At 40.7% G+C, this 26588-nt stretch overlaps 1 protein-coding gene across 2 annotated transcripts in view; it reads right to left on the reverse strand.

Annotated features, from left to right (window-relative positions):
* dph6 (diphthamine biosynthesis 6) overlaps positions 1–10253 on the reverse strand; it is a 265870-nt gene extending 255617 nt beyond the window's left edge. For both annotated transcript variants that reach the window (XM_061968175.2, XM_072913632.1), the window contains exons 1-2: positions 10076–10253; positions 8080–8171 (exon numbers count right to left, since the gene is read on the reverse strand). In XM_061968175.2, the coding sequence (XP_061824159.2) occupies positions 8080–8171; positions 10076–10143 (160 nt within the window). In that variant the 5' untranslated portion in view covers positions 10144–10253. The remainder of the gene's footprint in view (positions 1–8079; positions 8172–10075) is intronic.
* Between the last annotated feature and the right edge of the window lie 16335 nt (positions 10254–26588).

Consider the following 26588-nt stretch of genomic DNA (forward strand, 5'->3'; position numbering starts at 1 on the left):
CAATGAACATGATTGCCATGTTATGATGTATTGGGGAAGTGGTTGACAAAGTGTGAGAGATTTATCCGCAGGGGAGGTGCAGCAGCTTGAGGAAAATAAAGAAAATTATCCTTTTCAGAGCTGCTACGCTAACTTCATGCAAACGTTTAAAAAAGGTTGTACCAAAGGTGAAAAAGTCAAAGACCTTTATACTGTATGTTAAAAACTGTGTTTTCTGGGGAGTGGCTCTTTGTGTCACAGTTAAACTATGGAGTGTTTAGACCAGGGGTCGGCAACCCAAAATGTAGAAAGAGTCATATTGGACCAAAAATACAGATAAAAAATGGAAATATTAACTTGCATTTTCAGGATATTTGGGAACGTTTGTCCTCTCCCCAAATTTGTCACTGCTGAATCATAGCCTTTAAATATGAATACAAACATTATGTTACTCTGTTAATATCATGCTTATTTACCTTGTGAAAAATATATATTTTTAAATAAGTATTGAGGTTTTTCAAATTAAAATCCATAAAAATAAATGTTTTAACAAATGTTCTTACTTCAATATATGAAATTGTTCAAAATCGACATGCATTATTTAAAAAAAAAAAAGCATAACACTGATTAGATTGATTTCAGAGTTAATGATTTATGAAATTGAACATAAATTTAACTAGGGATGTCCCGATCCAGATTTTTGCACTTCCGATCCGATACCGATATTGTTTCTGCATTTCCGATCCGATACCGATACTGACCGATACCGATACTGGCCTATCCGAGCATGTATTAAAGTTTAAAGTTATTTAGCCTACTTAGTTGTCAGAATCATGTTGAAAAGGGTTTTAGTACTCTTGATAACAACTAGCCAGCTGAATTAGGGGAGTTTGAATAATACACAATGGTTGGTAACAAGAAACTGACCTGTTTATTCAAGGATAAACACAAAATAGACAAAATTATACATGACAAACAGAAATGGCATCATTGAAACTAGGGCTGGGCGATATGGCCTTTTTTTAATATTGCGATATTTTAAGGCCATATTGCGATACACAATATATATCTCGATATTTTGCCTTAGCCTTGAAAGAACACTTGATGCATATAATCACAGCAGTATGATGATTCTATGTGTTTTGATTGATTGATTGAGACTTTTATTAGTAGGTTGCACAGTGAAGTACATATTCCGTACAATTGACCACTAAAATGGTAACACCCGAATAAATATATCAACTTGTTTAAGTCGGGGTCCACTTAAATTGATTCATGATACAGATATATACTATCAGATATATACTATCATCATAATACGGTCATCACACAAGATAATCACATTAAATTATTTACATTATTTATAATTAAGGGTGTGGAGGGGGGCGCCGGATGTAAGTGTCAAAAAGACAGCCAAAAGAGTTTGATATGAGAATAAATCTAAAGTTAAAATATAGGGTAGAAATGCACCCATTTGCAGGAAATGTAGTCTTGATTTTCAAAATGTTCTTTCAAGGCTTGCATGTCTACATTAAAACATTCTTATTCATACTGCATTAATATATGCTACTTTTAAACTTTCATGCAGAGAAGGAAATCACAACTAAAAAAATCACTAATTTTTTCATACGGTGTTGATGTGGAAATTTTTTGCCTCAGCATTTTGATGGTGTGGGCGTGTGGCACCGAATGGAGATAAGCGTCTCGACAGACGTCACAATATTTGAACAATGATGACGAAAACTGTTGTCTCTGTCGTGTCCGTGTGTCGAAAATTGTTATGCGCTTATTTTTTTATTTGATTTTGTGCGTGGCATATAAATGCTATGCGCAGAGGACGCTTAAACAGTGCGCAATTGCACAAGCGCGCACCTTAGAGAGAACGTTGGTACACGGCTGCGCTAGCATCACAGCTAACGTTAGCCATGCTGCTACCTCTCTGCTCGGGGAGGACGTATACGTATGTGACGTATAACGTGACGTATGACGTGACAGTATGTGACGTGTGTAAGAAGGTGCGCTCGCTGTCTGTGAGAGGGAGACACAGGGAAGAGTGAGAAGAGCCTGTCGTGTAATGCCAGCAGCTAAAAGCAACTGCGTGAGAATTGTGGATGTGTTGAAGGTGTGCTGGAAAATACGGAACGGAAATTACGGAGCAGCAGAAAAGTGGAATGTATTATTTAAATCGGTGCATAGGAAAACACGGACCAGAGTTTTTTTTTAAACTGGATCTGGATCGGCATTTTCCCAGGCCTTGCCGATACGCAATTTTTGGCAAATATCGGCAGCCGATCCGATCCAAATATCGGATCGGGACATCCCTAAATTTAAGCAATTGGTATCATATTTTAGTTGATAATATACTTTCTTTTCTTTGTAAACACTGTGTATTTCTGTAGTGTCTGCACATGTCTCGGTAGTGACCACTATTTTGTTTGCAAGGTTGTATCATATTCCCTCAACCTTATTGCTTAATCTTAACTTACAACATGCTTGATGTTGGATATGATGCAAACGCTTATGTTTTGTGATCAATAAAATAATTTATTTTTGGAGAAAACTGTTAATTATCAGTTGAAAATAAGTACCCACGTGTGTTCCGTATTCAGTGGCAGCACGGTGGAACAGTGGTTAGCGTTCGTGCTTCACAGGGAAAAGGTCCTAGGTTCCATTCCCGAGCTAGGGGGCTTTCTGTGTGGAGTTTGCATGTTCACCCTGCGACTGTGTGGGTTTTCTTCGGGTACTACGGTTTCCTCCCACCTCCAAAAACATACAACTGGGATATATAGGCTCCTTGTTTGCTCCATGGCCGATAAAATGTTGATGACTTCAAACTTTCCTTTCTTTTTTTATTTATTTCTTCTTCAAATATTCTTGGTGTTAACTGGGTCAGCCTTCACTATTTCTCCATATTCTGTCAATCTTTCTTTTGTCCTTTTTTTATTTGGTTATGGCATGTTGGTGTCTTGATTCTTTCTCTTTAAACTCTACAGATAGAAACCAGCATTTCATTAAAAACATGCTTATTTGCTATGAATAGATTATTGAAATGTAAATTCTTGAAAATAACTTCATTTAAGACTTTGTGAACACATTGTTTCAAAATTGTAGGATTCAACTACTTTCCATTTCATTTTGTCATTACCGAAATGATCATGTCACTACCGAAACGTCATCATATGTTGACTGTATCGGGAGTGATGATTCTAGCTAATTTTGACCATAACTAAATAATGCAAGCAAGTATATGGCTAGTAAACACATACTTGAAGAGTTGTACACTCATAACAAAATAAGATGTTTCCATAATTTATTTCACAGTCACACTGGTTGATTTTTTAGCTATAAAGTTACTGAATGAATTTCAGCTCACTGAATCGTTCCGGATTGTATCCTTCTAAATAAAACTAATATTGTCCCTGAATCGTATCGGTAATATCAAATTAATGTTCGAATTGAGTTGTTGTTAAGACGAATGGTTATACCTCTACAAATATTATATTGTGAGAACCGGATTAAATCAAGATTCATGTTGAATTGAGTATCGATTCTGTATTGATTCGTCAACCACAGGAGTCGGAATCGGATCGAATCATTAGGTGTCCAAAGATTCACACCCATAACATTTATTATTAAATCAAAAAAGAATACCGGTCATGGCAAGCAAATCAATGTGTTCATGCAAAACGATTTTTCCGTAAAGTTAGTTTTATCCGATTAACCCAGGGGTCGGCATCCCAAAATGTTGAAAGAGCCATATTGGACCAAAAATACAAAAAAATAATCTGTCTGGAGCCGCAAAAAATTAAAAGCCTTAAATAAGTGTTATAATGAAGGCAACACATAATGTAAGTGTCTATATTAGCCTACTATCAAAATTACTTTAAAAGTTGTATGTAGGTGTTATAATGGAGTGTGTAAATGTGTCTATATTAGCTATATTAGCCTACTATCAAAATTACTTTAAAAGTTGTATATAAGTGTTATAATAAAGTGATGTAAGTGTCTGTACTAGCTATATTAGCCTACTATCAGAGGCTGACGCAAATCTTCGTGGACAGAAAGGTTGTATTTTAATTTTTATTCTGCACATTTTTGCAACGTTGGAAATCATTAGTAAAATGGAGGCTTCTCACAGGGTGAGATAACTCCTGGAAATGACTGTCTAAGAATGGCCAAAGGTATAGATGTGTGTGTCCGAGTTTAAGGAAACGGCAGGCTGTCTTCTTCTAATGGATTTATTACAATCTTTGCAAGTTGGGTAACGTTTGCTGTGGTCTGGAACAACATGGCACACAAACAACTATGAGAAATGCAGGCAATATTACATACAAATAATGTGTCATGAGACATGCAAATATAAATGAAATACACAGAGGACATAAGTGAAGGAAATTAAATGAGCTCAAATATACCTACAAACGAGGCATAGTGATGCAATATGTACATGTAGTTAGCCTAATTAGCATGTTAGCATCGATTAGCTTGCAGTCATGCACTGACCAAATATGCCTGACAAGCACTCCATCCATCCATTTCCTACCGCTTGTCCCTTTCGGGGTCGCGGGGGGTGCTGGAGCCTATCTCAGCTGCATTCGGGCGGAAGGCGGGGTACACCCTGGACAATTCGCCTCCTCATCGCAGGGCCAACACAGATAGACAGACAACATCCACACTCACATCCACACACTAGGGCCAATTTAGTGTTGCCAATCAACCTACCCCCAGGTCTTTGGAGCAAATCAATACATTTACGCACAGCATAAAACGTTTGGTGGACAACATGAGACAAAGAAGGAGTGGCAGCGTCGGAGAAAGTTGTACATCCAAACAAACTGCGGTGAGTTCAAGGATGGCTGAAATTAGTCGGACAAAACGGTGCTTGCCAAATACTCTCATCAGTGAAGCATGTATAACATAAACAGTGGGATTTCTAACAATTAGGAAGGTTTGTGTCATGTTTTTTCTCCTACAGAAAACATATTAAAACTACAATTTTTTTTTTTCTTCAATCCTTTTCCATTTTCACACATCTCGAATCGACAGATTGCTAAAATAATAGCTTTCCACAGCTCTAACGGCGCCAATAGCGACTTTTCTTTGCTGAGGATGTGCTAGCACTACAGGACATACCCTCACCTTCCTGGTACCCAAGCACCTCCAAAACCCTCAAATCAAGACTCCAAACATCCCAGAACAAGCTAGTCAGGTTACTTCTAGACCTCCACCCCAGATCACACCTCACTCCTACCCACTTCTCCAAAGTGGGCTGGCTCAGAGTGGAGGACAGAGTAAAACAACTTACACTGAGCCTTATCTATAAAATTCGCTACACCTCCCTGATACCGAAGTACATGTCAAACTACTTCTATAACATAAATGACCGCCATAACCACAAAACCAGGGGGAGCTCCACAACCACGCCAAACCCAGATTTCGATCTAACAAAGGTCTTAACTCATTCTCCTTCTATGCCACATCGATATGGAATGCACTCCCAACAGGTGTAAAAGAAAGTGTATCTCTATCCTCCTTCAAAACCGCACTAAAACAACACCTCCAGGCAACTACAACCCTAGCATTGTAAATAATCAAATGTAAATAATCAAATGTATATACCGTATTTTTCGGACTATAAGTCAACGTTTTTTTCATAGTTTGGCCGTGGGTGCGACATATACTCCGGAGCGACTTATGTGTGAAATTATTATCACATTATTGTAAAATATCAAATAATATTATTTATCTCATTCGTGTGAGCGACGAATAAAATGTCCGCAATCGTCACACACACGTCAGCAATCGTCACTCACACGCCAACCAATAAGAATTCGGCGGGGGCGAGTCATGGCAGAAGTGCATTGTGGGCCATGATATGCTAACTGCTATATGCTATACGCTACTGCCGGAGCTATTAAAATGGATCACATCAACAATCGCGGTAACTTATAAAAACTGAGAAGGACTGACATAAAATGTCACCGAAAAGGAAATCATATGCTGCAGATTACAAGCTGGACGTAGTGAAATATGCTGCAGAGAACAGCAATCGAGCAGCAGAAAGAAAGGACGCTAGCGGCGCATACCAGGAGCGACACAGAGGAAGAAGATTTCATGGGATTTAGCGATTAGGAGTGACAGATTGTTTGGTAAACGTATAGCATGTTCTATATGTTATAGTTATTTGAATGACTCTTACCATAATATGTTACGTTAACATACCAGGCACGTTCTCAGTTGGTTATTTATGCCTCATATAACGTACACTTATTCAGCCTGTTGTTCACTATTCTTTATTTATTTTAAATTGCCTTTCAAATGTCTATTCTTGGTGTTGGATTTGATCAAATACATTTCCCCGAAAAATGCGACTTATACTCCAGTGCGACATATATATGTTTTTTTCCTTCTTTATTGTGCATTTTCGGCCGGTGCGACGTATACTCCGGAGCGACTTATAGTCCGAAAAATACGGTACTTGTTCTTATGCTTTCTGAGCTCACTATGTTCACCGCTGGCTGTGCATATCCTACCAAGTGAGACCGACACTGTTACAATGTCCATTTCTCAGATGATATAATTGTTGATGACCAGTGACGTGCGGTCACTAGAGGCAGGTGAGGCAGGGCCTCACCTGCCATCATGGAAAGAAAAAAAATGTAAAAAGAAAAAAATTAATTAAATTGTTATATGTATCCAGTGATTATACTATAAAGTTATTTTCCATTTAACTTCACCAGTTTTAGATTATTTTTATTCAAAATCGCTGAATTTTCACATTTGCCGTTCAAATACTGAGAAGAGACGGTGCGGTGAACAGCAGCCAGTTGAGGCACGTCACTCAATTGTGCCTCACCATGGATTGCGGACTCGGCTAACTGCTGGCCTGCTGTGCAGTGAGACTGTATTGCTATATGAACTATATTATACATTTCCATAAATTAGTTAGCTGAGGTACATAATGTACAGTGTATTTTGTCAACAAATGTATGTAAGTAACGTATTTCTTGTGCTGAGCGATCATAAAACTGCTGCGAAGACGCACTGGCTGAGGCTCGCGTAACCCCGCCTCCTGGTGCCGGTTAAGGCACCTTCACCGCAGACTGCACCCCTTGACGGGAGCGCCACACCAACCAAAGCCCACACCCAAACCCTCCACGTGCAAGACCGAATCCACCCAAAAAAAGTCACTTAACAAGAAGCCAAAAAGTGCAAAAGCAACATTGCTCGCGCCGGAGGAGCCGTGAACGACTGCAGGGACACAACATTAGGTACACCTGCAGACTGCAGCACGGATTTCATATTTCATTCATTCACAACTCCTCCAACACGAACACCACTGTTCCCGCACTTATAAGTAAAGGTAAGACCATAATAACGTTTTTTTTATTAAATGTGCTTTTTTGTGTGCTACAGTGTGTATGTGTAAAGTTAAAGTTAAGTTAAAGTACCGATGATTGTCACACACACACTAGGTGTGGTGAAATTTGTCCTCTGCATTTGACCCATCCCCTTGATCACCGCCTGGGATGTGAGGGGAGCAGTTGGCAGCAGCGGCGCCGCGCCCGGGAATAATTGTTGGTGATGTAACCCCCAATTCCAACCCTTGATGCTGAGTGCCAAGCAGGGAAGAATGCTGGTATGAGCTTTTAAACATAACCCGTTAACTGCTGCCAATCAAATGGCGAATAAGATACTCTTTCGGGTTCATATGTTTGTAAATCTGACTGTGATGAAGTCAGTGCCTCACCAGTCATGAACCTCACCGCACGTCACTGTTAATGACTGAAAAATGCTGATAGCAACCCAACCTAACCCCCCCCCCCCCCCCCCCCGCTCCCCCAACTCCTTCCATATCCCACCCCCCGGATTGTAAATAATGTAAATAATTCAATGTCTATACTCTGATGATTAACTTGTGTGATGACTGTATTATGCTGATAGTATATATTTGTACCAGGAATTGATTAACGTGGACCCCGACTTAAACAAGTTGAAAAACTTATTCGGGTGTTATCATTTAGTGGTCAATTATACGGAATATGTACTGTACTGTGCAATCTATTAATACAAGTTTCAATCAATCAATCAATCAATCACCTGTGTCAGCAGGACGCAGATTGGCCAGAGCTGCAATGTGATGGCCAGCAGCAACACACTGCATCATGTTGTAGCAGCTGTCTTTTCCTCCACTGGAAGACAACAGCATGACATAAGACATCATCCATCCATTTTATACCGCTTGTCCCTTTCATATAGTACACAAATAAGAGATACGGTGCTTTAAAAAAGCAGGCTGCATGGAATCATTGCGATATACAGGTAAAAGCCAGTAAATTAGAATATTTTGAAAAACTTGATTTATTTCAGTAATTGCATTCAAAAGGTGTAACTTGTACATTATATTTATTCATTGCACACAGACTGATGCATTCAAATGTTTATTTCATTTAATTTTGATGATTTGAAGTGGCAACAAATGAAAATCCAAAATTCCGTGTGTCACAAAATTAGAATATTACTTAAGGCTAATACAAAAAAGGGATTTTTAGAAATGTTGGCCAACTGAAAAGTATGAAAATGAAAAATATGAGCATGTACAATACTCAATACTTGGTTGGAGCTCCTTTTGCCTCAATTACTGCGTTAATGCGGCGTGGCATGGAGTCGATGAGTTTCTGGCACTGCTCAGGTGTTATGAGAGCCCAGGTTGCTCTGATAGTGGCCTTCAACTCTTCTGCGTTTTTGGGTCTGGCATTCTGCATCTTCCTTTTCACAATACCCCACAGATTTTCTATGGGGCTAAGGTCAGGGGAGTTGGCGGGCCAATTTAGAACAGAAATACCATGGTCCGTAAACCAGGCACGGGTAGATTTTGCGCTGTGTGCAGGCGCCAAGTCCTGTTGGAACTTGAAATCTCCATCTCCATAGAGCAGGTCAGCAGCAGGAAGCATGAAGTGCTCTAAAACTTGCTGGTAGACGGCTGCGTTGACCCTGGATCTCAGGAAACAGAGTGGACCGACACCAGCAGATGACATGGCACCCCAAACCATCACTGATGGTGGAAACTTTACACTAGACTTCAGGCAACGTGGATCCTGTGCCTCTCCTGTCTTCCTCCAGACTCTGGGACCTCGATTTCCAAAGGAAATGCAAAATTTGCATGGTTGGGTGATGGTTTGGGGTGCCATGTCATCTGCTGGTGTCGGTCCACTCTGTTTCCTGAGATCCAGGGTCAACGCAGCCGTCTACCAGCAAGTTTTAGAGCACTTCATGCTTCCTGCTGCTGACCTGCTCTATGGAGATGGAGATTTCAAGTTCCAACAGGACTTGGCGCCTGCACACAGCGCAAAATCTACCCGTGCCTGGTTTACGGACCATGGTATTTCTGTTCTAAATTGGCCCGCCAACTCCCCTGACCTTAGCCCCATAGAAAATCTGTGGGGTATTGTGAAAAGGAAGATGCAGAATGCCAGACCCAAAAACACAGAAGAGTTGAAGGCCACTATCAGAGCAACCTGGGCTCTCATAACACCTGAGCAGTGCCAGAAACTCATCGACTCCATGCCACGCCGCATTAACGCAGTAATTGAGGCAAAAGGAGCCCCAACCAAGTATTGAGTATTGTACATGCTCATATTTTTCATTTTCATACTTTTCAGTTGGCCAACATTTCTAAAAATCCCTTTTTTGTATTAGCCTTAAGTAATATTCTAATTTTGTGACACACGGAATTTTGGATTTTCATTTGTTGCCACGTCAAATCATCAAAATTAAATGAAATAAACATTTGAATGCATCAGTCTGTGTGCAATGAATAAATATAATGTACAAGTTACACCTTTCGAATGCAATTACTGAAATAAATCAAGTTTTTCAAAATATTCTAATTTACTGGCTTTTACCTGTATACACATTATTGTTGTGTGTAAACATGAAAAACAAACTTGTCTTTTTAGCTGCCATAACAGTTTTTAACATACTTGTATGAATTACTAAGTTATATAACATCGGATTAAATATAGCATGTTAAGTTTCAAAGGAAAAGTAAAAACATTAAAGTATGTTTTTACTACCGAGCACCGCGATGCCATACCTTATTAGCGCGACAACTTTCATCTCCAGACTTTTTTTTTCTTTCCAAACCTCTAAAAACTCAAACATTAATCCCTGGAATGTGGAGTAAAATGCAAGTATTTTGAAGACGTACAACAAGCCGGCATCATAGAGCCTGCACGCGACAGCCTCTACTTCCGGGTTGTTAAAGGACCCAACATTGTCAACACGGTGCCCTCTCATATGCCTGATGGAAATGTGGCACTTTATTGGTCACTCTCTCTCTCTCTTTAGCTCTCTTTCTCGCACTCTCGCGCTCTTAAGTCGCCAACTAGATATTGGGTTTCAATATGTAAAAAGCGCTTTGAGTCACTTGAGAAAAAGCGCTGTATAAATGTCACTTCACTTCACTTCACTCTACAAATAGATGCCGCCAAATTGGAGTCTTAAAGGTGCGCCTATTGAACTGCATTCAGGCATTCAAGCAGAGGTGGGTAGAGTAGCCAGAAATTGTACTCAAGTAAGAGTACTGTTACTTTAGAGATTTATTACTCAAGTAAAAGTAAGGAGTAGTCACCCAAATATTTACTTGAGTAAAAGTAAAAAGTATGTTGTGAAAAAACTACTCAAGTACTGAGTAACTGATGAGTAACATACACACTAGAGATGCGCGGTTTGCGGACACAACCGCGGAGTCCGCGGATTATCCGCGGATCGGGCGGATGAAATTTAAAAAAAATAAGATTTTATCCGCTCGCGGGTCGGGTCGGGCAGATTAATTAGATTTTTTTTTTTTTTTTTTTTTTTTTTTTTTTTGCGGGTGGCAGTTAAACCAATTGGTAAATATATATACATAGTTAAATGTTGTTACCCACATACGAAAAACGAGCAGGCACCTGCAGCATATGCCACAACAGAAGAAAAAAAAAAAAAGAGATGGACACTTTTACGGAGCGGAGGGACGCCTCGCCGGAGTCCGGGACCGAGGCTCCTTCCCCCGAGAGGGCCCCACCGGGAGCCGTAGCTGAGGCGATCCGCGAGAAGGGCCCGACGCACGTCCAGGGTCACTACCGCGCCCACCGCACCGACACCCCGCCTCGTCCGCTTTCGCCGCGGCCGGCGTCACGCGCAGCAGGTAAGCAGCTTACCTGCCCGCCACCCCCGTGGCCGGGGGCTCGTAACATGGGTCACTCCGCGCGCTCCGCCCGCGCAGCTTACCTGCTTGCTCGCAAAATGATTATTAGCATTCAGACAGGTTCAAATGTTGCAAAACCATCACTTTTCTATCAGTCACAGTGACTTTTCAAAACAAAAATATTACAGCAAAAATCATATGGGTTGATTGACATGTTTATTCTGTAAGCTAACTTCAATAGTTTGAAATTATTTTGACAGTTAATGCCAGTTATCCTGTCAACCTTTCACAAGACTTCAATTTGTTAATTGAAAGTATAAATAGTATAAACACTTTTAACAGTATGTCGTGCTGTGAAATACAGCCGACAGGATGGCGCACCAAACACAAAGCAAGGCCATGCTGCAGGAGAACAAAGGACTTCTTTCATTTAAGGTTTGTGATAAACCATCAAACTCATTCGTTAAAAGGACTCTATAGTAATATAAAGCGAATTTTTCTGGACATTATCATGCAAGAAAAGTTTATTTTTGGGATCGCGATCACCGCGTAATGATTTTTAAAGGTTGCATTACATTATTAACTGTCCCATGTGATCAGCCAGTGCGATTGGAAGTCCATGCTCAATTATTGCCTCCGTAAATAAAACTTCGGCATTTATCACATCCAAAGAATCTGTTTGGGCGACGAAAAACGTTGAAAGTTTTCCACTTGTATCGCTAGCAACGGCATTAGACTTGTGTTTTTTTGGCCCAACGTGGTCTTTTACATCACTAATTCCTCCGTGTCCGATCGAAAAATCTTGTCTGCACAAGGTGCAATTCGCGTAGTTTTCACCCTTTTTTTTTTTTTTTTAATTAATATTAGATATATAACAACGGGCGGATGGCGGGCGGATGCAGTTCTGATCAAACGTTACATCGGGTGGATGGCGGATGGTTGACGACTTTCTGCCGCGGTTGCGGATGAAATAAATTGCCTATCCGCGCATCTCTAATACACACACATATCATATATATATATATATATATATATATATATATATATATATATATATATATATATATATGCACATATATACACATACATTGATATATACAGTATACCATTTATATTTATTTATTTTGCCGTTTTTGTTTACATGTTAAAGGTGTTTTAATGAATATACATGCATGTTTAACACATATAGATTCCTTTCTTTCATGTTGACAAGAATATAAGTTGGTGTATTACCTGATTCTGATGACTTGCATTGGTTGTAATCAGACAGCAGTGCTTAACGTCCACGTTTTCAAATGCAGGAGAAAAAAAGTTCCTCCTTTCTGTCTAATACCACATGAAAGTGGTTGGTTTCTGGTATCTTATTTGTCCAGCTTCCATATTCGTTTTCACACACTTTACAAGAAATACATTGGCGGCAAATTCCGTAGCTTACTAGCTTGTTTGCGCTGGCTTTCGGAGACTCTTATTTTGAAAGCGCAGGCGCGATGGAGCGGCACTTTTATTGTGAAGACAGGAACTGTACAGTCAGTCTTTAGGCTTGTGACGGGATGTACGTTTGAAATTTAAAAAAGTGTCTTTTTTCCTTCACACTTTTGATTGATTGATTGAAACTTGTATTAGTAGATTGCACAGTACAGTACATATTCCGTACAATTGACCACTAAATGGTAACACCCCAATAAGTTTTTCAACTTGTTTAAGTCAGGTCATGTGACCGCCTGGCTCTGTTTGATTGGTCCAACGTCACCAGTGACTGCATCTGATTGGTGGAACGGAGTCAAACGTCACTAGTGACTGCATTTTATTGGTGGAACGGAGTGAAACGTCACCAGTAAGGCAGGCACTATGAAGGTCTGTCTGACAGACCAAAACAAAGAAAGCGTGCATTAACAGATCGATAAAAATTAGTAGCGAGCTGAATGTAGATAAAAGTAGCGGAGTAAAAGTAGCGTTTCTTCTCTATAAATATACTCAAGTAAAAGTAAAAGTAAGTTGCATTAAAACTACTCTTAGAAGTACAATTTATCCCAAAAATTACTCAAGTAGATGTAACGGAGTAAATGTAGCGCGTTACTACCCACCTCTGCATTCAAGTTAAGTTAAGTTAAAGTTAAAGTACCAACGATTGTCACACACACACTAGGTGTGGTGAAATGTGTCCTCTGCATTTGACCCATCCCCTTGTTCACCCCCTGGGAGGTGAGGGGAGCAGTGGGCAGCAGCGGTGGCCGCGCCCAGAAATAATTGTTGGTGATTTAACCCCCAATTCCAACCCTTGATGCTGAGTGCCAAGCAGGGAGGTAATGGGTGCCATTTTTGTTATAGTCTTAAAACTATACCATCTTAGAACTAATTTGTATACACTAGCCTTTAAATAGACCCCCCTTTTAGACCAGTTGATCTGCCGTCTCTTTTCTGCTCTGCCCCCCTAACCTGCGTGGAGAGGTTATTAGGTGACCACAGATGACGCACCACCTGTTCAAAGTCAGGACCCAGGGTGGACCACTCATCTGTGCATCAGTTGATGACGTCTCTGCGCTGCTGACTTGTCTCCACTCAAGATGATCCCCTGCTGGCCCCACTATGGACTGGACTCTCACATTATTAACTAGATCCACTATGGACTGGACTCTCACATTATTAACTAGATCCACTATGGACTGGACTCTCACATTATTAACTAGATCCACTATGGACTGGACTCTCACACTATTAACTAGATCCACTCGACGTCCATTGCACCGATCGTCCAGGGGAGGGGTCCCCACATCTGCGGTCCCCTCCAAGGTTTCTCATTGTAGCCCATTGGGTTGAGTTTTTTTCTTGCCCTGGTGTGGCATCTGAGCTGAGGATGTTGTTGTGGCTTGTGCAGCCCTTTGAGACACTTGTGATTTAGGGCTATATAAATAAACTTTGATTGATTGATGAACTGACAAAAGTTTTAGATAACAGCTCTCAGCAACAATAAAGAACATGACCATGACATGTGATCGTGTGACAGTGACATTAAAGTCATATTTGAATTATTGAAGTTTCTTTTTTTTTTTTTTTTAATAATTGTCTTTTGTTTCTTAGACTGAAAGTGACAATAGATTGTCAGAACTCATGTAAGAGAAATTATTAATTTTATTAATTTGTTTTGTACTAGTCCTTTTTTACATTTACAAATCCTAATTAGTCCCATTTCTGATGGTTTGCCTCTTTGTATAATTTACAGGATCAAAAAACAAATACACAAAATGTTAACTCAACAACACAAAATTTGATCAGCATATAAACAATGTTGGTTTTATACGGCATCCAAAAAGTAACTGTATTGATTTAAAATGTTAGATATTGCACATCACAACCCTGTGCACAATTTTTTGTTAAAACTATCATATTTTTCGGAGTATAAGGCGCACTTAAAATCCTTTCATTTTCTCAAAACTCGACAATAACCCTTATAAACCGGTGCGCCAAATGTATGGAATCGTTTTGGTTGTGCTTACCGACCTCGAAGCTATTTTATTTGGTACGTGGTGAAATGATAAGTGTGACCAGTAGATGGCAGTCACACATTAGAGACACGTGTAGACTGCAATATGATGACAGTCACACATAAGAGATACATGTAGACTGCAATATGACTCAAGTAAACAACACCAAAAATTGTATATGTTCCATTGAAAATATAGAACATTACACACTGCGCTCAAAAATCTATCAAAATGTTTTAGTACGACTTTGGTAAGCTATGAAGCCGCACCACTTGATGGATTGTACTGTGCTTCAACATACGAGTATTAATATGGTGCGTGTATAAGGTAAGACATATTATCTGCCGTTTTGTTTCGCAACATTATGCAAAAGCAATTTTTCTTACCTTCTGGTACCTGCTGATCTGTATTTGGGATCTGCATAAGTCCTGAAAATTTGCGCGCGTCCGCCTTTGTAGTCCATGCCGACACCGTACTCGATAAGCTTCTTCTTTTACTCTATCTTCTTGTTATGGGACATTCATCCTCCACTGTTGCCATTTCTAATATAAAGTAGTGTGAAGTTCTTACTTATATCTGTCAGTAAACTCGCCATGAAAGCGCTAAAACATACCGGTGTAGTGAGTTTACATTATTCACCCAAGGAACTTTAGTTATTAGAGAGTTCCGGTCGGCCGGTTTTTCACAGGACACATTTCCGTTATTGCACTAGTGAGCCACGGATGAGGAGATGCTACTCCGTTATTGATTTAAGTCAAGTCCGAATGTCATTAAAACAGTTAGCTCCATCTTATGATTCTTCTTCCACTCCTGTCCTTGCACGCTACACCGCTACAACAAAGATGACGGGGAGAAGACGCTGCCGAAGGTGAGCCACGTAAATAAGACCGCCCACAAAACGACGTATCCTGTCAGAAAGCGGCTTGAAGATGGTCTCTAAAACATCATCTATGCAACATTTTGACCAAAGAACCACCATTACATGTTATGTAGACCACAATGAAGTGTTTTACATTCAGAAAAAATACAAGTATTGGGACACCTATAACGACAACTGGACAAAAGTATTGGGACACTTAGGACTACCACTGGACAAAAGTATTGGGACACTTAGGACTAAAAGTAGACCAAAGAATTGGGATACTTAGGACTACCACTGAACAAAAGTATTGGGACACTTCGGACTAAAAGTAGACGAAAGTATTGGGACACCTAGGACTACCACTGGACAAAAGTATTGGGACACTTACACTGGACAAAAGTATTGGGACACTTAGGACGACAACTGGACAAAAGTATCGGGACACTTGGGACTACAACTTGACAAAAGTATTGGGACACTTAGGACTACCACTGGACAAAAGTATTGGGACACTTAGGACTAAAAGTAGACAAAAGTATTGGGACACTTAGGACTACCACTGAACAAAAGTATTGGGACACTTCGGACTAAAAGTAGACAAAAGTATTGGGACACTTAGGACTACCACTGGACAAAAGTATTGGGACACTTACACTGGACAAAAGTATTGGGACACTTAGGACGACAACTGGACAAAAGTATTGGGACACTTGGGACTACCACTGGACAAAAGTATTGGGACACTTAGGACTAAAAGTAGACAAAAGTATTGGGACACTTAGGACTACCACTGAACAAAAGTATTGGGACACTTAGGACTACCACTGGACAAAAGTATTGGGACACTTACACTGGACAAAAGTATTGGGGCACTTGGGACTAAAACTTGACAAAAGTATTGGGACACTTAGGACTACCACTGGACAAAAGTATTGGGACACATAGGACTAAAAGTAGACAAAAGTATTGGGACACTTAGGACTACCACTGAACAAAAGTATTGGGAAACTTCGGACTAAAAGTGGACAAAATTATTGGGACACTTACACTGGACAAAAGTATTGGGACACTTAGGACGACAACTGGACAAAAGTATTGGGACACTTGGGACTAAAACTTGACAAAAGTAAATAAATAAATGATAAATGGGTTGTACTTGTATAGCGCTTTTCTACCTTCAAGGTACTCAAAGCGCTTTGACACTACTTCCACATTTACCCATTCACACACACATTCACACACTGATGGAGGGAGCTGCCATGCAAGACGCTAACCAGCACCCATCAGGAGCAAGGGTGAAGTGTCTTGCTCAGGACACAACGAGGTTGGTACTAGGTGGGGATTGAACCAGGGACCCTCGGGTCGCGCACGGCCATTCTTCCACTGCGCCACGCCACACTTGGGACTAAAACTTGACAAAAGTATTGGGACACTTGGGACTACAACTTGACAAAAGTATTGGGACACTTAGGACTACCACTGAACAAAAGTATTGGGACACTTTGGAATAAAAGTAGACAAAAGTATTGGGACACTTAGGACTACCACTGAACAAAAGTATTGGGACACTTCGGACTAAAAGTAGACAAAAGTATTGGGACACTTAGGACTACCACTGGACAAAAGTATTGGGACACTTACACTGGACAAAATTATTGGGACACTTAGGACGACAACTGGACAAAAGTATTGGGACACTTGGGACTACAACTTGACAAAAGTATTGGGACACTTAGGACTACCACTGAACAAAAGTATTGGGACACTTTGGAATAAAAGTAAACAATAGTATTGGGACACTTAGGACTACCACTGAACAAAAGTATTGGGACACTTAGGACTACCACTGGACAAAAGTATTGGGACACTTACACTGGACAAAAGTATTGGGACACTTGGGACTACAACTTGACAAAAGTATTGGGACACTTAGGACTACCACTGGACAAAAGTATTGGGAAACTTCGGACTAAAAGTGGACCAAATTATTGGGACACTTACACTGGACAAAAGTATTGGGACACTTAGGACGACAACTGGACAAAAGTATTGGGACACTTGGGACTAAAACTTGACAAAAGTAAATAAATAAATGATAAATGGGTTGTACTTGTATAGCGCTTTTCTACCTTCAAGGTACTCAAAGCGCTTTGACATTACTTCCACATTTACCCATTCACACACTGATGGAGGGAGCTGCCATGCAAGACGCTAACCAGCACCCATCAGGAGCAAGGGTGAAGTGTCTTGCTCAGGACACAACGAGGTTGGTACTAGGTGGGGATTGAACCAGGGACCCTCGGGTCGCGCACGGCCATTCTTCCACTGCGCCACGCCACACTTGGGACTAAAACTTGACAAAAGTATTGGGACACTTAGGACTACCACTGGACAAAAGTATTGGGACACTTTGGACTAAAAGTAGACAAAAGTATTGGGACGATTAGGACTACCACTGAACAAAAGTATTGGGACACTTCGGACTAAAAGTAGACAAAAGTATTGGGACACTTAGGACTACCACTGGACAAAAGTATTGGGACACTTACACTGGACAAAAGTATTGGGACACTTAGGACGACAACTGGACAAAAGTATTGGGACACTTGGGACTACAACTTGACAAAAGTATTGGGACACTTAGGACTACCACTGAACAAAAGTATTGGGACACTTTGGAATAAAAGTAGACAAAAGTATTGGGACACTTAGGACTACCACTGAACAAAAGTATTGGGACACTTCGGACTAAAAGTAGACAAAAGTATTGGGACACTTAGGACTACCACTGGACAAAAGTATTGGGACACTTACACTGGACAAAATTATTGGGACACTTAGGACGACAACTGGACAAAAGTATTGGGACACTTGGGACTACAACTTGACAAAAGTATTGGGACACTTAGGACTACCACTGAACAAAAGTATTGGGACACTTTGGAATAAAAGTAAACAAAAGTATTGGGACACTTAGGACTACCACTGAACAAAAGTATTGGGACACTTCGGACTAAAAGTAGACAAAAGTATTGGGACACTTAGGACTACCACTGGACAAAAGTATTGGGACACTTAGGACTACCACTGAACAAAAGTACTGGGACACTTCGGACTAAAAGTAGACAAAAGTATTGGGACACTTAGGACTACCACTGGACAAAAGTATTGGGACACTTACACTGGACAAAAGTATTGGGACACTAAGGACGACAACTGGACAAAAGTATTGGGACACTTGGGACTACAACTTGACAAAAGTATTGGGACACATAGGACTACCACTGAACAAAAGTATTGGGACACTTTGGAATAAAAGTAGACAAAAGTATTGGGACACTTAGGACTTCCACTGGACAAAAGTATTGGGACACATATATACATATGACCTAATGCGCCCTATAATCCGGTGAGCCTTTTGTATGAAAATAGACCTGACTAGACCCGCTCATCGGCAGTGCGCTTTATAATCCGGTGCGCCCTATGGTCCGGAAAATACGGTACGTGCAAAACTATTTCCTTAAAGTTCCAACGCGCACAATAATCTAGTCAGCATTGCTCTAAACTGCAACTCCTCCACACTGACACACACCGTTTGCCTCATGTCTCTCTGGGGAGATCCAAAAGTCCGTGCACAGGTACGCACACACAAACAGACACAGGGTTTTTCCTCTAAGGGAGCCCTTTTTTGCTCAGAGGAAAAAGCCTTTGATGCTCTTTTTGCTCTCTGTTGTTGTGCCAGAGCAGAATAATTTCTCTGCTTTTGTGCGCTGCTCTAACCTTTTACCCCTAAGCGGGCCAAAGGCAACGGATTCTGTTTTGAGTGTACAAAATGGAGAGAGACACCTCTTCAGCCCAACGCTGTTAACCGCATTCCTTTGTAGTGTGTTTTTTTGTTTGTTGTTGTTCTCAATACGTGGCAAACTCTACACACAAGCGTCATTTATGTCACTCTGCCGACTGCAAAGACTGATAATAACGAGTGAATTTGGATCCACTGTTGTGCACGTGACAAAACAACAATGTATTTTCTCAATTTACACACATCTATTGAGCCAATCCTGTCATTAGGTACGACAATGTCTTGTCTAGAAGTCTACAATAACAAAACAAACTCCCTCAAGCCAGATAGACATAATGTTAGGCAGGTAATAATCCTTTTTAGAGCTCAGACAGGTGAATGAAGACGCCATAAAGCGCCCATGACAGCCTATAATTCGCCAGTTTAAGGACTTACAGTATTTCACCAAAGTCAGTAGACAGCAACTGTTTTTATTACAGTACATATTCTCAAGCAGCGTATATATTTGGATATACTTTTACGTATAGATTCACTGTCAACACACAGCAAGTATTGTCAAAATCGCTGGCGACACGAGTCGGAAGATAACCGTGTCTTGGTTACAGTGGCAAAGGTGGAGGTAAAGTCACAGTCTGGGAGTGCATGCATGACAGTTGTGGTTCATTTAGGGCAGGAGTCGGCAACCTTTACCAGTCAAAGAGCCATTTTGACCAGTTTCACAAATTATAGAAAACAATGGGAGCCGCAAAAATTTTTTGGAATTTTAAATGAAATAACACTGCACAAAAAGTTTATTTTTTTGCTTCGTATAAATCAGGGGTCTCAGACACGCCGCCCACACATTAGTATGGTGTTTGTAAGCTGGTGCGGAACGCGGGTTTTACCTGAATAGCGCTTGTCAGCGTCATGCGTGCCGTGATGGTACAGCATATAGCGCCCACCACAACTAGCGTGCATGATCAGTTACATGTTGTATGGGGCTTCCGCTTGCTCAAGTAGGTGACAGCAAGGCATACTTGGTCAACAGCCACACAGGTTACACTGACGGTGGCGGTATAAAAAAAACTTTTAACACTCTTACTAATAATGCGCCACACTGTGAACCCACACCAAACAAGAATGACAAACACATTTCGGGAGAACATCTGCACCGTAACACAACATAAACACAACAGGACAAATACCCAGAATCCCATGCAGCCCTAACTCTTCCGGGATACATTATACACCCCCGCTACCAAACCCCGCCCACCTCAACCGACGCACAGAGAGGGGGGTGGGGGTGGGGGGGGGGGGGGTGTATAATGTATCCCGGAAGAGTCAGGGCTGCATGGGATTCTGGGTGTTTGTTCTGTTGTGTTAATGTTGTGTTAAGGTGCAGATGTTCTCCCGAAATGTGTTTGTCATTCTTGTTTGGTTTTGGTTCAAAGTGTGGCGCATTATTAGTAAGAGTGTTTAAGTTGTTTTATATGGTCACCGTCAGTGTAACCTGTGTGGCTGTTGACCAAGTATGCTTTGCTGTCACGTACGTGTATTAGCAGAAGATGTATATTGTATAACAAGTGTTGGGTTGGCACGCTGCTAATACAGACTGTAGAGGGCGCCAAATGTTGTACCATCATGGCACGCCCTTATTATAGCTGTAAGGGTGAAAATCGGTGAATATTAATCCCGGGAGTTTTCTGCGAGAGGCACTGAAATCCGGAAGACTCACGGGAAAATTGGGGGGTTCAGCAAGTAAGCTGCTGAGCCCCATCAGAGTGATCACAGAGCTGCATGCGGCTCCGGAGCCGTGGGTTGCCGACCCCTGATTTAGGGAAACACAATTTACTTTCTTAAATAAATGAGTCGGACGTTAAAGTCACAGTTCTTGTGGGAATTAAAACCCTCTACCCTCTGTACAAACATACATATACACATATTGTATATATACATTCACTGTACAAACATACATATACACATACTGTACATATACATTCACTGTACAAACATACATATACACATACTGAACATATATATTCACTGTACAAACATATATATACACATACTGTACATATATATTCACTGTACAAACATATATATACACATACTGTACATATGCCAGCACATATGCATACATACACTCATGCATATAATCACGCTTCAAACATATATTAACATTGTTGCCCTAGGGGAAACTGGGTAACACGTGGCACACTGACAAAGCTTAACCTATTGTTACTATAACAATCTATAAGGTTAATACAGTTCGCTTCTCCTTTTTCCCCTCCATTAATCTGCTTTCTTTTGTATTTGAAGTTATCATTACATATACTGTATGTATTGTTGCATTTGAAATAGAGATGGCCTGCCGATATTATCGGCCGATAAATGCGTTAAAATGCAATATCGGTAATTATCGGCATCGTTTTTTGTTTTTTGTTTTTTATTATATCAACATAAAAAACACAAGATACACTTACAATTAGTGCACCAACCCAAAAAACCTCCCCACCCCCATTCACACTCATTCACACAAAAGGGTTGTTTCTGTCATGATGTGGGGGTGACGAACCCCAAGATGCAGAGATGACAGGCGGTGTACAAGAAAACATGGTTTTAATGTTCAAAAAAAGATGAAAACAAAAAGGCGCACAAGGCGAAGGCACAACTTAACGCAGGAAACAAAAGCTAACACTTAGTCTGAACTATGGACATGAAACAAAAAGTCGCTAACTGTGGCATAAATAAACAAAACTTACTTGGCAAGGCACGAGCCGCATGAACTAAGCATGAAATCATCAGCATGAACTATGGTATCTCCACACAACAAGCATGAACAGAGCATTGCATGAAAAAGGGAGTCCACAGCATACAACAAACAATACTCCAGCTCTGACTGGGGGGCAAGGCAGGTTTAAATAATGCCTCTGATTAGTGCTCGGGCAACAGGTGAGCGGGCGAACACTAATCAGAGGCAGGTGGAAATAATAAGTAGCCATGGTAACTAAAACAAACGAGAGTGCACAGAAAAGGGAACTATGATGTCCAAAACAAACATAACATAATACATGATCCGGGACATGGATCATGACAGTTTCTTTCTGTTATTAATATTCTGGTTCCTACATTATATATCAATATATATCAATACAGTCTGCAAGGGATACAGTCCGTAAGCACACATGATTGTGCGTGCTGCTGGTCCACTAATAGTACTAACCTTTAACAGTTAATTTGACTAATTTTCATTAATTACTAGTTTCTATGTAACTGTTTTTTATATTGTTTTACTTTCTTTTTTATTCAAGAAAATGTTTTTAATTTTTTTTTTTTTAAAAGTACCTTATCTTCACCATACTTGGTTGTCCAAATTAGGCATAATAATGTGTTATTTCCACGACTGTATATATCGGTATCGGTTAATATCGGTATCGGTAATTAAAGAGTTGGACAATATCGGAATATCGGAAATCGGCAAAAAGCCATTATCGGACATCCCTAATTTGAAACAATTGTATTGTTGATATTAGAGGTAATTATGGTTATTATTCATTATCAATAGTGATATTTCTATTGGTATTTGTATTGCTCCATTTGTAGTGCAATAATGCTCATTGTCATTTATGTGTTGTTCATATTTATTTCACTAACTGCTTCATTGCTATCACATTTACAATCATGGTATTTAATAATACCACCTTAACATTTGACAACCAAACAATTACACAAGGCGAATCAGTAAAGAATCTGGGTATTATCTTCGACCCAACTCTCTCGTTTGAATCACACATTAAGAGTGTTACTAAAACGGCCTTTTTTCATCTCCGTAATATCGCTAAAATCCGCTCTATTTTATCCACTAGCGACGCTGAGATCATTATTCATGCGTTCGTTACGTCTCGTCTCGACTACTGTAACGTATTATTTTCGGGTCTCCCTATGTCTAGCATTAAAAGATTACAGTTGGTACAAAATGCGGCTGCTAGACTTTTGACAAGAACAAGAAAGTTTGATCATATTACGCCTATACTGGCTCACCTGCACTGGCTTCCTGTGCACTTAAGATGTGACTTTAAGGTTTTACTACTTACGTATAAAATACTACACGGTCTAGCTCCGTCCTATCTTGTCGATTGCATTGTACCATATGTCCCGGCAAGAAATCTGCGTTCAAAGAACTCCGGCTTATTAGTGATTCCCAGAGCCCAAAAAAAGTCTGCGGGCTATAGAGCGTTTTCTATTCGGGCTCCAGTACTATGGAATGCCCTCCCGGTAACAATTAGAGATGCTACCTCAGTAGAAGCATTTAAGTCCCATCTTAAAACTCATTTGTATACTCTAGCCTTTAAATAGCCCCCCTGTTAGACCAGTTGATCTGCCGTTTCTTTTCTTTTCTCCCCTATTCCCCTTTTACTTGAGGATGGGGGGCACAGGTCCGGTGGCCATGGATGAAGTGCTGGCTGTCCAGAGTCGTGACCCGGGGTGGACCGCTCGCCTGTGCATCGGCTGGGAACATCTCTGCGCTGCTGACCCGTCTCCGCTCGGGATGGTGTCCTGCTGGCCCCACTATGGACTGGACTCTTACTATTATGTTGGATCCACTATGGACTGGACTCTCACAATATTATGTCAGACCCACTCGACATCCATTGCTTTCGGTCTCCCCTAGAGGGGGGGGGGTTACCCACATATGCGGTCCTCTCCAAGGTTTCTCATAGTCATTCACATCGACGTCCCACTGGGGTGAGTTTTTCCTTGCCCGTATGTGGGCTTTGTACCGAGGATGTCGTTGTGGCTTGTGCAGCCCTTTGAGACACTTGTGATTTAGGGCTATATAAATAAAGATTGATTGATTGATTGATTGATTGATTGATATTTGTACATATCCTATTCGCTGATTCTGTTCTGTTGTTGTTGTTGTCTCTCTGTTTTACCCCCCCCCCCCCCCCTTGTCCTCGAAATTTCCCCCTCTGTCTTCCTTTTTTTCTCTTTCTATCCCCTCCTGCTCCGGCCCGGCTGCACCATATAATAGTATAAATCCATGTAATAAAGTCAAATACAAATAAGGCAACAAGAGAAGTATCCCACACTTCTCTTTTGTAAAGTAAATCTGTACAGCCGATATGGGCATCTACATCAACTACATGATTTGCCTGAGTAGCTGGACAGGACAAAAAAAAAAAAAAGCTCTCCTGTGATTTGCATAGTGGTGCACAGTTGCACCGAGGTTTTTGGACGCCCCAGTTTTTGTAAGATATGATATTTGACTAAAATTCTCACCAATATTTCACCCCAGTTTTTGTGTACCGTTTTGGTTATCATACAGCTAATTATTAGGTGCAATACAAATGTTTGTTTACCCACATATCATTCAGCCGATTGCCCAAACAAACAATCCAATGCTTTAGTGCTTTTTTTTTTACAACTGCAAAAAAATAAAAAAATTAAACACCATGGGAGAAAATAAAGTTGTGAGTACCAGCACTTTGGCAAAAAAGATGAAAAACACTATTGAATTAAGGAAAAAGAACTTGGAGCGAATTATGGAAAGGGCATCTGTGTGGTTCCACTCATCGCCGTCTTCACCAGCAAGTCTTAAAGGGGAACATTATCACAATTTCAGAAGGGTTAAAACCATTAAAAATCAGTTCCCTGTGGCTTATTTTATTTTTTTAAGTTTTTTTCAAAATTTTACCCATCACGCAATATCCCTAAAAAAAGCTTCAAAGTGCCTGATTTTAACCATCGTTATATACACCCGTCCATTTTCCTGTGACGTCACACTCGGATTTCAGCGGCTTAAGCGATTCAACAGATTACGCATGTATTGAAACGGATGGTTGTAGTGTGGAGGCAGGTAGCGAAAACGAAATTGAAGAAGAAACTGAAGCTGTTGAGCCATATCGGTTTGAACCGTATGCAAGCGAAACCGACGAAAACGACACGACAGCCAGCGACACGGGAGAAAGCGAGGACGAATTCGGCGATCGCCTTCTAACCAACGATTGGTATGTGTTTGTTTGGCATTAAAGGAAACTAACAACTATGAACTAGGTTTACAGCATATGAAACACATTTGGCAACAACATGCACTTTGAGAGTGCAGACAGCCCAATTTTCATCACTTAATATATTCTGTAGACATACCCTCATCCGCGCTCTTTTCCTGAAAGCTGATCTGTCCAGTTTTGGAGTTGATGTCAGCAGGCCAGGGAAGCTAGGGTCGATATTCTTCTCTTGATCATCTTCGGTGGCATAAGGGACGGTGTGAGCCAAGACATCCAGGGGGTTTAGCTCGCTCGTCTGCGGGAGCAAACTGCCGCCATTGCTTGCCGTGCTACCGAGGACCTTTGTCCCTGAATTGCTCACACACTCCGGCAGATTCAATGGGGGTCTGGCGGCAGATTTCTTTGACTTTATCGTTGGAAATGCATCTGCTTTGAGTGTCGCAGGATATCCACACATTCTTGCCATCTCTGTCGTAGCATAGCTTTCGTCGGTAAAGTGTGCGGAACAAACGTCCAATTTCTTGCCACTTTCGCATCTTTGGGCCACTGGTGCAACTTGAATCCGTCCTTGTTCGTGTTGTTACACCCTCCGACAACACACCGACGAAGCATGATGTCTCCAAAGTACGGAAAACAGTCGAAAAAACGGAAAATAACAGAGCTGATTTGACTCGGTGTTTGAGAAAATGGCGGATTGCTTCCCGATGTGACGTCACGTTGTGATGTCATTGCTCCGAGAGCGAATATTAGAAAGGCGTTTAATTCGCCAAAATTCACCCATTTAGAGTTCGGAAATCGGTTAAAAAAATATATGGTCTTTTTTCTGCAACATCAAGGTATATATTGACGCTTACATAGGTCTGGTGATAATGTTCCCCTTTAACCACATTGTCATTTTTCGGAATACTTTTTAACACTGCAAGATGTATATTGAATCCAATTAGGGGCAGAGGACTCCATTTCGAATCAGACGTAAGTCAGCAAGCTGGAGGTGGAGTGACTAGTATGGTCTGGTGTTATTAAAGGTGACTTTTAAATTAAAATCAGGCTTTCAAATGATGTTCAACATCGAACGCATCACTCTTACTTGTTCGCTGCACTTTCAAGATTAGAGGCACCCACAATGTACTAAACCCAAACCAGTGAAATTGGCACGTTCTAAATAAAAACAGAAAACAATGATTTGCAAATCCTTTTCAACTTATATTCAATTGAATAGATGCAAAGACAAGATACTTAATGTTCGAACTGAGAAACTTAACTTAAAATTTAATGACAGCAA

Source organism: Nerophis lumbriciformis, linkage group LG08 (genome assembly GCF_033978685.3).
Source record: "Nerophis lumbriciformis linkage group LG08, RoL_Nlum_v2.1, whole genome shotgun sequence".
Taxonomy (NCBI): domain Eukaryota; kingdom Metazoa; phylum Chordata; class Actinopteri; order Syngnathiformes; family Syngnathidae; genus Nerophis; species Nerophis lumbriciformis.